Genomic DNA, 14,184 nt, shown 5'->3' with positions numbered 1-14,184 from the left:
CTAGCTTTGTTGTGTCTCATCAAGTTGATTCTGACTCACAGCATCCTTACAGGACAGAGCAGACCTGCCAGAGGGCTTCCCAGGCTGTGAGCGGCAGGGGAGCAGATTACCAGATCTTTTCTCCTGCAGAGCTACTGGCTGGGTTGGAATAGCTGACCTTTCAATTAGCACTTAACCAGGGTCCTCAAACATTAAACAGGGGGCCAGTTCACCACTGTCCCTCAGACCATTGGAGGGCCGGACTATAGTTTAAAAAAAACAACTATGAACAAGTTCCAATGCACACTGCACATGTCTTATTTTGAAGTAAAGAAACAAATGGGACAAAACACCCGGCGGGCTGGATAAGTGTCGTCCACGGGCCGCATGTGGGCCCTGGGCCGTAGTTGGAGGACCCCTGCACTTAACCATTGTACCACCAGGCCAGATCTAGGTAGTCACAGAAAGCATAGTTTTCTGTTGTGAAAAATGTCAGTTGACCATCTGGCGACTCAAGGCCGCCACCGAGTTGACTGGCTACCCACTACCCTCTACCATGTGACCTCAGATTTCCATTTTGATCAGAAGTAGTGGCGGTAGAGCTTGCACATAAAAGGAGGTCAAGCCGTCTTTGAAACAGGTCCGAGCACTGAGTTGGAGCGGGATATGGGAAGGTGCAGTGGGGCTCAGGGGCAATGTCTCCTCGCTTCCTTTCAGAAGAGGAGTCGGCTGGTGAGGAAGACGAGCAGGATCTGAATGGCACTACTGATGGGGCTGCTGTAAACTTTGTTGCCAAAACTGATGCTCGTGGTTCGTTTCCCAGTGGTGGTTGTGACCTGTCTGGTTGTGGTCTGGTTGGTCTGGCTGGCCACGGTCTGGCGGGTCCCAGTCTGGCTGGCCGCAGTCTGGCTGGTCATAGTTGGGCTGGTCACACTCGGGAGGGTCATGGTTGGCGTCATTACTGGAAAATACCCACCACCACAATGGCATTAGAATTTGTGTTGGACGATGGGTGAGATTTAGGAAAAGGAGGCTAATCTGGCAGAACACGGGCATCAAAATTCATGGGGAAAATTCCGTACATAATTGTCAAGTACAACTGTATGTAGAGGAGGAGTCATGTTAGGGGATACAGAATACAAAGAACAACATAAGTAAGAGACATTTCTTGTCCTTAAGGTCTGCACTGTTCTTCATTGTAACATCTATGTGTGGTGGTGCTGGGGAACAAAACTGACTGAATGTACATAGCTGTTGAATTTGTCATGGGGTGGTTAGACTGTGTCTGCATATTCTTCATATGACTGTTTAATGTCAGTACACATATGATTCAGAAGGACACAGTTTTGTTTTTCTTGTTGATTTTAAGAGTTGCCTGGGAAGCTTGTGAGAACCGAGACCTGCCCTCTCTCTCGGCTTCATGGGGAGGGAACGATGTCATCCCAGTTCTGAATCTTTCTGTGGGGTCTAAGAGTCAGAAAGCCCCTTGTAGGTGCAGATCCTTTTCGCGCAGCAGGAGTTTGGCTTGCTTGGCTGGCAGAGAGCGTCAGCCCTGTAGCCCTGGGAAATGGTCTGATCTTAGAAAACGCAGAATGGATATGCTGCTGCTGAGTCTAGGATGGCTTATAGTGACCCGTATGGGAAAAGTTGAACCATTCGACATTGGGTCTTCAAGGTTGTGACCTTTTGGAAGCAGGTGACCAACTCGATGTCCCACGGTAACTCAGTGTGGTGTCCAACAACCAGCCTTTCACCTCGTAGTCAGCACTTCCCCATTTGCACCACGCAGGGAGCAATACAGAGAGCAATATAAGGAACGATACGGAGAGCAATATAAGGAAGAGGCAAAGTGCTCAGCTGCTAACTAGTCAGCGGTTCAAACCCATCACCCGCTCCATGGGAGAAGGACGTGGCAGTCCGCTTTTGTAAGTACAGTAGCCTAGGAAACTCAACGGGCAGTTGTTCTGTCCTTTAGGTCACTGTGAGCTAGGATCCTTCCAGAGCGATGAGGATAAGAAAGAAGCAAAAGGGAAAAGAAACATCGTGATTGACTCAGGTGGGGCCTTCATCCTTTCTGCTTGCCTGAAGGGTGCCGTCTGGTTCTGTGGCACTGTCTTATCTCATTCAGCATATTCCTGGGCGGATGCTCCTCTGCCGTCCCACTGAGCCCGAAAGTCTAAACACAACCCCTTTTTCTCTGTGTGAAATTGGATTTTATTAGCATGGAGCTTAGTAGAGAGTCGAGCCTCACTGGAGACTTGAGACAGACGTGTATTTGATATTTTCATACGCTCTTTTCCTTTCTCACGACATGTCTTAGTCCAGCAGGCATAGTCTGCCTTAGGGAATGAGTGCTAATGAGAGTTTTGTTCTCCAACCATCATTGTTTGTACAGAGACCGTCCAGTCACTTAAATTTTAATCTGTACAATTCAACAATGCATGCATTTTAGTTAAAAAAAAGTAGTCTTGTATATAGATACTTTGCTTTTATCAATATTATTTTACATTCTATGCCAGTGGCTAAATTAATGATACTTTTAATAGAACGACCGTATGTCCCATGGAGATTATTTATTATATCCTCCAATAAAATGATAATGCTGTCCCTAATGTGGACCCAGGAACATATGTAACATATATAAACCAATATAAGCCAAAATCCAAATGAATGGATTTTGAGCTCACACTTAATGGTAAGCCCTGATCTATGACATGGTCCTACTTCATACTTGCTCTTATGAAGAGATCATTGAAGATATGGGTGCTGTAGCAAAGTGTGGTGAAGAAATCAGATGATGCCCAGCTATCAGAAAGAATAGAGTCTGGGGTCTTAAAACAAGCAGCTACCTGAGTGAGATGTCAGCTAATTACACCTGATAGAAGCACACCGGCCCATGTGATCCAAGAATTATAAATAATAAAATCCAAATAGGAGGGGGTAATTGTATTAGAGTTGCTGTTTACTTTCAGTATAGCTTTAGGAAACGTACCTATCTCCTCTGACTTTTAGTTTCTAAAACTTAACTCCCAAGAAGAAAGTAAGAGAAAGAAAAAGGGACAGAGTAGAGGGGGGAAGGGGAGAGGGGCAAGGGGCTTCAGGATGGTGTGAACTAAAACCCATGCAAGGCCAAAGGAAAATTTTGGTTGTGGTGTGGTGGTGTCCAAAAGCTACTTTAAAGAGTAATAAAATCATGACTGTTTCTATGACTAAACTCCTTCTTCTTTGAACCACTCCTCCTTCCCCTCCTCCTCCCCACTTTAACCTTGGGTTTAACTTTAACTGTGAAAAGTTGCTGTGCCCATGCAGGCTTTGACTGAGAAGCCTTTGCGCACTTTGAAGAAGGAGCTGGTTTTCCTGTCTGTATCTCTGTGATGTTGAAATAGCTTCCGTGGGAGGCTGAGGGGATTGTGAAGATTTGAAGAAATCTTGGGGAAGGGTTTTTGTTCTCTAAACTTTGGGGAGGGCATGGGATGAGAGGCTGAGCGAATCTGTCGATCTTAGGGAGGCATAAACTGACATCTGGGGAATACATAATTAAAAACAAAACAACATAGCAGTTGGGTGGATTCTGATTCATGGTGGGTCATGGTGACCCCAAATGTTACAGAGTCTCTCTGCTCCATGGGACTGTAACCTTTGGGGGTACAGATCCTCAGGCCTTTCCTTCATGACACCACCAGGTGAGTTTGAGTGCCAATCTTTCAGTCAGCAGATGAGTGCAAATTATTTGAGCCACTCAGAGACCTAAATGCATGATTAGAAGATGCCCCCCTTTCAGGGCAGCCACAGAGGAAATTTTCAGGCCCATGGAGTTGCCTGTCAGATAGAAATGAGCTGAGGAGACTTACCTGTACTCTCCAGCTGCAGATAAGAATAGGACGCATTTTGGTCATTGTAGATAGTGATGACTCTGTAAAGGACAATCACAGAGAGAGTGGTGAGGACCTCACTTGTGAGACTCCCAAGTTCACCTCAGATGCTTGCCTTCTCAGAGGCAAGCCTTCTCTGAGGACCCTAGCCTATAAATTTTCCCCTTGCTCTCTTTACCATACAACTAGCAGATGACTTAGATTAGTCTATTCTGTACTTGATCTTGGTCTAGACTTAAGTCTGTTGGCAGATGCGACAGAGATGGGCATTCCAGGCAGGGCACCTTGAACAAAAGAGCAGAGGTGTGTACCTGCCTGTGAGGGAGGAGCTCGATGGGGTTGGTGAATGGAAGAGGTCATTGGGACCAAGATTGTGGGGGATCTTAGGGTCAAGTACAGAAGAGACTGATATTATTGTGGTCTTTTCTCCTGGATGTCACAACACAGACACATCTCCACTGGAGAAGCACGTGCTTGCTGAGGATCCTCCCCCTCCTGGAGTGTCCATATTTTGAGGGCAGGTTCTGTTGTCAATTCTTTCTTACTGGCACCCAGTAGGTGCTTACTAATGTTTGTTAAATAACATGTACAGCTTGTTTGTTGTTATTAAATCAGAGGATCCAGTATTACATCAAAGCCTATTCCTCCAAGCAATGTAGAATCAATACAAGTGTTCTACCTGGCAACCACGCCACTTGGTGCTGAAGGGACAGTGGCCCTTGTGCACACTCAGGGTTTCCTTTGAAAGAAAGGTTTTAAGCACCAACTTAAACTAAGTAACAAATTAAGTAACTAATCACATATTGGAGGGAGTAGTGGATGGTAAGCAGAGAGCCCTATCTTGGTCTTGGGCTTTAGGGAATGCTTTTTTGAGGAAGTGATGTTTAACCTCAGTAATTATTTCTGTATAATTAGTGATTATGAAGCCCTATAGCAGTGGTTCTAAACCTGTGGGTTGCTATCCCTTTGGGGTTCGAATGACCCTTTCACAGGGCTTGCCCGATTCATAACAGTAGCAAAATGACAGTGATGAAGTGGCAACGAAAATAGCGTTATGGTTGGGGGTCACCACCACATTAGGAACTATATTAAAGGGTCTTGGCATTAGGAAGGTTGAGAACCACTGCCCTATGGGCAAGGACCTCTTTACACCTCCTTTGTGTCCTCTGCACAACACAAGACCCAGCACAAGGGCGTTCCTGGGTTTCCTGTGTCCACTTAACATAGGGTGCTCCTTGCCCTGGATCAGCCAGGCTGATTCTGGCCACGAATTTACATCGTCAACAAGCAGAGGGGCCAGTACCTCACAGGTGAGGGGGTGGGGGTAGCATCTGGAGATGTTATCAGTAGGGTGTGCTGTTTCACTTGCAGATTGGCACGGCTGGTCTTTGTTGTTGTAAGGAGGGCAAAGCTTTAATGAGGTGAGGTGAGAGGCAGGTGATTTTCCTCATTAGCCTTGGCTGGCTTCTAAGCAGTTGCTGTCTCCAGGAGGTTGGATTTGAAGCAGCTTCCTTTAGGTTCTGCTCTTGGGAGCCACTCTGTGAGCTTAACAGCCCTCCCCTTGAAACCCACTGGGTCCAACCAGGCCAGGATGGCTCGGCTCTGTCATCACGTCATCACCACCCCCACCACCCACAGAGACTTGGAGGCTGTTCATACTGGTCAGACCTGCACTCCCAGAGCAAAATGGCAATCAGAGGCATAAGTACCTCCCAACACCTGGTTTCGAAAATAAACCTGGTGACAAATCCCCAGCTGGAAGAGAGGGTTCACTGAGACTGTATTACGAGTCCCCAGGTGGCCTCCCTGCAGAATCTGCGTGCATGCATTTGTGTGAGCTCAGAAATGGCTCAAATGTAAGAACAACGGTGAGGGTGGTGCAGGCTGGACAGTGGTATTACAGTACCATCAACTTTCTGCTCACAGTTCCCACATGAGTCCTTTTGGTAATGCTCTCTCCATGAGGCGAGAGATTAGGAATCACATAGGCTGTCTAGTTCTTCCGATGTATATTCTTTATGTTGACCCAAACTGGCGAACTGGTGAACAAGGTCAAGTTAAAACCACTTACCCCTAAGGTGAAATGGTAAAAGATCAAAGCAAATCCTATATAGAGAGGTTCTTACTGTATCTTGACTTTAGTGACATCTGAGAAGTTTGGAGACAGCCAGTTCGCCTGGAAGGATGTGCCGTTGAAGGTTTCTTGGTTATATATGCCAGTGCCCTTACACCCTTGGACTTCTTGGCTGGTGTTTTGCCAGGTGCCGACTGACTTATAGCTCTTGTCTAGAGCTCGCAGGTACACAGAGACGGTGTTGTCGTTCACAGGGACGGTGACTAGAGAAAATGATAAGGAATAAATCAGCCATCGATATGAAGACAGTGATAAAGGGGTCGGGGGTCGGGGAATAACAGCGATGTGCGGGAAGAGCAAGTTTCAAAACAGGAGCTTCCACTTCCGTAAGACAGAAAAGGTCGGGAAGGAAACAGGAGTTCTTAGCTGAGGTAATGTTAACAATTGTGTTAAGCAGGTAGGTAACAAAAGAAGATATTTCTCAAATGTCTACATGCACAGTGGACATGTTAGCAGGAGAGAGCAGTCCTCCCGAAGAAGGACATCATGCTTGGTAGAGGAGCGGGTAGCCAAGGAGAGGGAGACTTTCAACGCGATGGTGTGGTAGTGGCTGCATCGATGGGTCAAACATAAAGACAACTGTGAGGATGGCACAGTGCTCCCTCTGTGGCACACGGGACCACTCCAGACATAGTGCCATTGGACACAGTCGCCCTTAACAACAGCAACCACAGGGACAGTTTGGTGACATGGACTGCGCTTATCCTGCTGTACAACCATCACCCTTATCTGTTCCCCAAAGTTTCCACCGTCGTAACTTAACCTCTGATGTCTAAGCATTGACTCTTCCTGTCTCCCCTCCCACCTGCCCCTCACGACTACGGACGGTGGCAGTGTTTCTGTTAGTGGAATGACAGATGATTGAAACATTTCCCCCCTAGTGCTTTCTTGTGCTCTCCAAATTTTCTAGGGTAAAAGGTGGGTAAAACGACCTGTACTTTGGCACTGATTTTGCTACAGATTGGGCCCGAGGGCCTGGGCATAAAGCCCCTCTTTCCTCTTCTGCGTGAGCGTGTGGGGTCATGAGTGATGGGTGCCCTGGGAAGTGCGCTATGGGTGGAAGGCAGTAAGATGGTGGCAAAACAAATCACCTTGACCAGCCTCCCAAATGTCAAAGCTCCTGGTCTGGTCTCTGTTGCTGGTGGGGAAGGGGGTCTCTGTGCCACGGGGGCTGCAATCCGGTTGCCCGTCAACAGGCCCTCAGGATTTCCTCATCATCTCCAGTCAGGTGGGGTTTCTCCCACGATCTAGCCTAGTATTAACCACAGGGGGCCTCGCTGAATTCTTAGTTCTACTGGAGGCAGAAGCAGCCCAAATTCAGCTTTCTGATGGATAGTGGTGGTGGGGATTTCCAAAGACGATTTCAGTCTGGCCGTAGGGGTACCGTGACTCTGCTGGACTGGATGACAATGCGCAGCAGTAGCAGCAGCATGAGTCTCTCCAGGCTAGGCTGTTGTTCGCCAGTGTCCTCTCAGCCACCTGAACTGTTTTCAGAGATTTTACTTCACAGAAGCAGCGAACATCGACCGTGCAGGACAACGGGATCAGCACAATCCGGGATTGAAAATTCTGGCTCTAGCATTTAGGAGCAAGTCATTTCATCAGTGTGCACCCTTCACTCCATAAATAGTTACCGAGGGCCCACAATGTTCCCGGTCTCCTTCTAAGTCCCTCACTGTAGGAGTCCTAGTGGTGTCATGGCTATGTATTGGGCTGTTAACGGAAAGGTCAGCAGCTCGAAGCCACCAGCCGCTGTGTGGGAGAAAGCAGAGGCTTTCTACTTCCATAAAGAGTTATCATTTCGGAAACTCACAGGGGCAGTTCTACCCTGTGCTACAGGGTCATCAGGAGTCGGACTTGACTCCATGACAGTGCGTTTTCTGTTTTGTTATATGGGTCACAGTGTGTTGCACTGGCAAGCACAAGGTCAGCAGTTCAAAGCCAAAGATGAGGCTTTCCATTCCTGTAAGATTTACAGTGGAGAATGGACCGTTCTTTTTCCATCAGGTCACTGTGGGCCAGAACTGACTGGAGGCAGTGAGGCACGGAGCTGGTGCTCTATGACACATGCCTACTTGGAAAGGTTCCTGGGGGGATTCCAGTGAACATGTAAATATTTGAACACATGGTGGGTGTTGAGTAGATAGCTCGTGATATTGCTTGTAGCAGATGGTATTGCTCTTTTGTCTTAGTCTTTTTTCCAGTTGAGGTCAGCTGACCCGATCCCACGGGCAGCTCCTCGAGACGCTGCTATCTGTCACAGATCTGTACATCAGGGGAATGTGGAGGTGACTCATGAGAGGGCCATCCAGATAGTCATCTAGCCGGCCACTTCCTCAAAGGGGCTCTGCTTCCCCCGGTGGCACCGTTTATCACGAGGTTCAAACCCACCAGCCCCTCGGAGGGAGAAAGACGAGGCTGTCTGCAGCCATAAAGATGTAGAGTCTCCACAGTCCGTCAGCACTGATGGCAGGGGCTTGCTGGGTTCCCTATGGCACTTCGGTTCGAGTCTTCCTCCTTCCCCTGAGAATCCATTGCGGGCACCTGGATTACCTGGGCTCCTCCCCTTGCAGTTATTGACTGCCAGCCCAGGTTTCCTCTTCCATCACTACTTCCTGCAGGCCACGCTCTTCCCTCCAACCTCCAACATGTGCCTTGTTTTCTGGCGTGACAGGACATTTCTGCTTCTCTCCTGTCAACTATAGGACCAAGCACAGGAGCTTTGTGACCCTCCATGGCTTTGCCCCACTTTGCCATCTTTCATCCCACTCTTGGGGCAGCCTGTCTTCCCCCTAGGGGGGAAAGGAGATCATCTGCCCCTGGAAAGAGCGACAGTCTCAGAAACCCTACAGGGGCAGTTCCACCCTGTCCCATAGGGTCGGCATTGACTCCATGCAGTGAGTTTAGTTTTTGAAATCGTATTTTTTTCAATTGTAGAGTTAGACACTTACAGAGCGTCTGGCTTGCGTCACACACGGTTGTCATGTGGGTCAGTGTCTAGCCGGCCTGGTGCTGAGCACACGGAGGGCCCTATATAAGGCCCACTGATGGACTGCTAAAGTTCAGCAGCTAGCCTTGAAGCTGAAGCTCCAGGAGAAAAGACAAGTGAGATCACCAGGATCTACATATAACCTCCTCCCGGGGGATGGACAACAGAAAAGGGGGTGAAGGGAGATGTCGGACAGTGTAAGACATGACAAATCAATAATAATTTATAAATTATCAAGGGTTCTTGAAGGAGAGGGGAGCGGGGAGGGAGGGGAAACATGAGGAGCTGATACCAAGGGCTCAAGCAGAAAGCAAATGTTTTGAGAATATGATGGCAACAAATGTACAAATGTGCTTGATACAATGGATGTATGTATGGATTGTGATAAGACTTGTACCAGCCCCCAGTAAAATGATTTTAAAAAACCACTTATGTATATTAAAAAAGAAAAGACAAGTGAGCTACCTCCCTCTTGTCCTGAGATGTAAAAGTGGGAGCAGGTGTGTACACAGCAGTCGTCATGTAAATGTCCTCCCAGGGTGGGGTTTTCCCACTGGTATCAAGCCAGAGGCAGAAATCTTATTCTCAGATATTGCCCAAGATGTCTTTTGGGAGCTGCCAAGCCATCGGCATGTGACTTACCAATGTTAACACACAGCCTGAAATAAAAAACATAATGAGAGGCCCAAATGAGGAGAGGAGGTTGCCTGTGAAAGTATTTACTCATCGGCCTCTCCAGGTGCGCCTGCTGAGCGGGGCGATGACACTCTACAAGGACATCATGTCACAGCTGTGGGGCCTGGCACTTCCCGTCTCCGTGGGCACGAGATTTTGACTCTCTGCTGCGGCCGTTCCACAGGGAATCATAGCACGGGGCTCGAGCACAGTTCCATCTTTCTGAGATCAAACGGCGTGACGTTTGGGGACCGGCATGACACAGAGTGAGCCTTCGCTCCCCTCTTCCTCCCCCTCGACTCTGTCCTGGGGCCTCTGTCATGGCTGTGATTTCCCTTCGCCCCAGCCCGATCCCTCTCAGGGGGTCTTGTAACTCTCCTTCCTCCCCTCTGCCTGCTTTCAGGAGAAAGGGTAATGAGATGAAGGAAGCCCGGAGAAGATTCGATGCGCTTGAGCTCTGACGGAGGGGAAGAATATTCAAAGTAGCAGGGAATTTCGAGACTCGGCCTCACGCACGCACTTTGGGCATGTTGTGGGGAGGGACCAGCCCCGTGGGAAGGACACCACGGTGGATAAAGTGGAGAGGCAGGGACAAAGGGGAAGGCTTTCAACAAGACGGGTGGACACAGTGGCTGCACCCATGGGCTCACACGTGGGAACCACTGTGAGGATGGAACCGGACCGGGCACGTTTCCTACTGGGGCACACAGGGCCGCTATGAGTGGAAAGCGATGGGATGGCACCTAGCAACCACAGGACCTCGTGGATCCCCTGTGCACCATCTTCTTAAGATCCTTGTGCTATCCGCCTCCATGCTAACAGCGCCATGCCACACCACACACATGTCCTCCTAAGTCAGTGGTTCTCCACCTTCCTAATACCAAGACCCTTTAATAGTTCCTCACGTTGTGGTGACCCACCCCCCACCATAAAATTATTTTCGTTGCTACTTCATAACTGTAACTTTGCTACTGTCATGAACCAGGCAACCCCTATGAAAGGGTCATTTGGCCTCCAAAGGGGTTGAGAACCACTGTCTAAGTGAAGGGACTGTCATCTCTCAGTAGTCTGACACCTCCAGCTCCTTCCCCATTCATGAGGTGACACATGTGCCCTTCTGGTCCTCATCTTGAATGACAAGATTAACCTCCCTGCCCTGGTAGGACCAGGTCTGCTGCCTGAGGAAGTGGGGCACAGTTGGCTGTCAGAACCCGAACACTCAAGGACAGTCCCCATGAGAAAAACAAATGCAGGAACTAGCCAGGGTGAGCATGTGAGGGCTTTCTGTAGTGGTTCGTGGGGTGAAGCCTGAAATATTAAGATGCGGAGCAGACAGCACCCTGGTTGTCTCTGCAACTTTTGATTTGAGTTCTGGAAGCCGGAGTAACAGAGTAGACTAGAGGACAGCCTCTGAAGCTGGGCACGTTTGGGCGTATGCCACCAGGATCGTGAGACTGTCTCATGTCCGTTGCGCATGTGTCAGGAGAGACCAGTCCCTGGAGAAGGACATCACACTTGGTCAAGTGGAGGGGCAGCGGAAAAAGGAAGGCAGCCCCCAAAAGAAAAGTGTTACTTAAATTCAAACATAGCTGTTCCTTACTATGTTCCCTTGGGTAAGTTCCTTAACTTCCCTGAACTTCAGTTTTTCATCAGTAAAACTGGGAAAATAAGAGCATTTTCCTCTGGAACAGTAAGTACCCAGTAAGAAACCTCAGCTCTCATGACTAATGGAGAAGAATATTGTATCACAGTAAGGGTAGGGTTCCTGGGGCTAGAATGCTTGCATTCACCCTCAAAGACATTTGTGATCCGAGAAAGTCCTTTAGCCTCTCTGTTTCCCCTGTTGTCTCAGCCATAAAATGGGAATGATAGTCGTGTCTACCCAGCAGGCTGTCACGAAGAAGAAATACATTCATGCATGGTACGCGCCAGATGACATAGTGTGGTGGTGAGGATGAAACTCGCCAGGAAGCACGTTCCTTGACCCTGAGGTTCTGGTGATCCAAAAAGGAATATTTAGAAAACATTTATAAGATCTTACTAGAAGAAAGGCAGTTAGGAATGGAAAAACCAGAATTTGTGTGCTGGTTCTGCTGCTAACTAGTGGTGAGAGGCTAACTAATGGTGAGAGCTAACTAGTGGCGAGAGGCTAACTAGTGGCGAGAGGCTAACTAGTGGTGAGAGCTAACTAGTGGTGAGAGGCTAACTATTGGTGAGAGCTAACTAGTGGTGAGAGGCTAACTAGTGGCGAGAGGCAAACTAGTGGTGAGAGCTAACTAGTGGTGAGAGGCTAACTAGTGGTGAGAGGTTAACTAGTGGTGAGAGCTGCAGCAAATCACTTGCATTCTTTGCCGTCCAGGGGCCTCCTAGCAAAGGAACGTGACAACCGGCAGAGCTCACTGGCTGGTCCAGCCACGGACTGAACGGAAGCCGTGCCTCCTGGGCTTGGGCAATACACCATCGCCCCGGGCAGTCACTCCTTTCTCAGAGGGCTACTTCTTGGGATGACATTAGCATCATTTTAAAGGATAAGAATGCCCATTTTATTTTCTCAAGCCAGTGGACTTGCTGTAGGTGTTTTGTTGTTAAGGTGCAGTTAACCTGTGCATTGGGGCCTCAAGGACTCAGCAGAGGGCACAGGCAGAAATACTTCCATCCCAAACACATTCTCACATGTTGAAATACCTCACAGCCCCACCCCACCACTTCCCAGGGAGCGCTACAGCAGCGAATGGAGGGTTTCCGTGGGAACACCCCTCAGATAAGAAGGGCAGCAGAGCCTTTGCTTTCTACTCACCTTCGTAGCGTGTGTTGCTGGCATAGACTGCGGGGCTGACCGTGATAGGAGGGCCCATGGTGGTGCGCTGCTTATTGAAGAGCACACAGGCGTCGTCAGCGCCCGCAGAGAGGGCAGCCGAAAGCAGCAGCCCCAGGCACAGAAGCAGCCCGTGTGAGAGCAGCGTGGCACTGCGGACAGCCATGGTCTTGATCGGTCCGGTTACTCCTGTGCCTGGAACTGGGGAAGTTGAACAACTCACCCTCCTATTTATATGCTCCAAGGCTGGAGCTTTGTGCATGAGGTCATACATGTAAATCGCCAGCCCATTCCTTCCCTAAAAGGAGCTGTCAGACTGGATTTTGGTCCAAGTTTTCACCAAGAATGAATCCTTGGTACCGGTCACCCGTGATCTTTTGCCAATTCCAGCTGTGGAAAAAAAAAAAAAGAAGTCTATACTGACCCCACGGTGTTGCCCCTGGCTCATCTCAGCACCTGTCACTTGCAGGAGCCCATGGAGGAGAGTTACATGTAGGACAAGTGGAATTGCAAGTTGCAAAATCTTCACACCCTTGCTCCAGTGTGAAGTGTCTTTCTTGGAATGTAGGTATCTTCTTCCATTCCTTCTTAAGCTAACATTTCCCTAATAATCCCTGGTTCATTTTGCAACTAGTTTAGAACTAGAAAGAGGCTGGTTTGGGATTCATATTTATTTATTTGGGAAGAAACAATATTTTGGTCCTAGCATTCCCCCACTACCATCCCTAGCACAAAGAAACTACTAAGATAAGGTGACCAGATTTTAACATTGGTAAAGCGGGACACCATTGACTGGGGGTGAGGGTGTGTGTGTTCGTGATGAAAAATTTGGTCTATATGGACCAAATAGACCGTTCCCTAGCTTGTCATACATTCTTTCCAAAAATTGGGACTTTAAAAAAATGCCAAAAATCAGGACTGTCCCGCCAAAAGCGGGACGTCTGGTTATCTTGTACTAAGAAAAAGAGAGAATATGGCTTTTGTGTCTCCCTTCTGCTTTTTTATGGTGTACTCACTGAAGGAGAGGAAAAAAAGGAAAGAAATATTCCTTGTGAACTGAAAGAAAAGGAAAAGTCTGGGATTGAGTCAAAGTCGTTTTTTGGTAGGTGTGGAATATCCAGATCTGTAAAGAACGTTTATAGCCCAGCCATAAAAGACAAATATACCCGTTGAAAAATCAGCAGATCTGAACAGAGATTTCTCTGAAGAAGTTATACAGCTGGCCCAGGTGTGCATACGACGGTGCTCTTGCCCATTAGTCATTCTCAAAAGGCCACACCCTTCGTGACCCTCCAGCTCGTCATAAGGGAAATGCAAATTAAAAGCACAAGGAGTTACCGCCACTCTACTCTCCCTGACAAACCCAGGGCCGTGGAGCTGACTCTGACGGATGGTGACTCATGGGTGGCAGAGCAGAGCTGCGCTCCATATGGTTTATAGTGGCTGATTTTTCAGCAGCAGAATGCCAGGCTGTTCTGAGGTCCTCTGGGTGGGCTTGAACCTCTCACCTGTTGGTTAATAGCTGAGTGCACCACCCAGGGACTCCACACCCCACTAGGGTGGTTCTTATCAAAATGACAAGTGTTGGCCAGAGTCTGAGAAACTGGAACTCTCTCGCTTTGCTGGCAATGTATGGGGTTCAGGTAAGGGGCAATAGAAAAGGGTACAATCACTTTTGAAAACAGTTCAGCAGTTCTTCAAGAAGTTAAATATGCACGAG

The 14,184-nt window shown here is 48.4% G+C and overlaps 1 protein-coding gene across 1 annotated transcript; it reads right to left on the bottom strand.

Moving 5' to 3' along the window:
* Positions 1–294: 294 nt before the first annotated feature.
* On the bottom strand, positions 295–12,630 carry PLET1 (placenta expressed transcript 1). The gene is made up of 4 exons (XM_045283585.1): positions 12,447–12,630; positions 5,978–6,188; positions 3,831–3,892; positions 295–940 (listed from the first exon to the last, which is right to left on the bottom strand). The coding sequence occupies exons 1-4, from the start codon at positions 12,628–12,630 to the stop codon at positions 693–695; spliced, it is 705 nt and encodes a 234-aa protein (XP_045139520.1). The 3' UTR covers positions 295–692.
* Positions 12,631–14,184: the final 1,554 nt, after the last annotated feature.

This window comes from Echinops telfairi, unplaced genomic scaffold (assembly GCF_000313985.2).
Source record: "Echinops telfairi isolate 266 unplaced genomic scaffold, ASM31398v2 ScPeMD7_7463;HRSCAF=8501, whole genome shotgun sequence".
Classification (NCBI taxonomy): domain Eukaryota; kingdom Metazoa; phylum Chordata; class Mammalia; order Afrosoricida; family Tenrecidae; genus Echinops; species Echinops telfairi.
The sequence above is the reverse complement of the archived record's forward strand: the minus strand, read 5'-3'. Positions and strand labels throughout refer to the sequence as shown.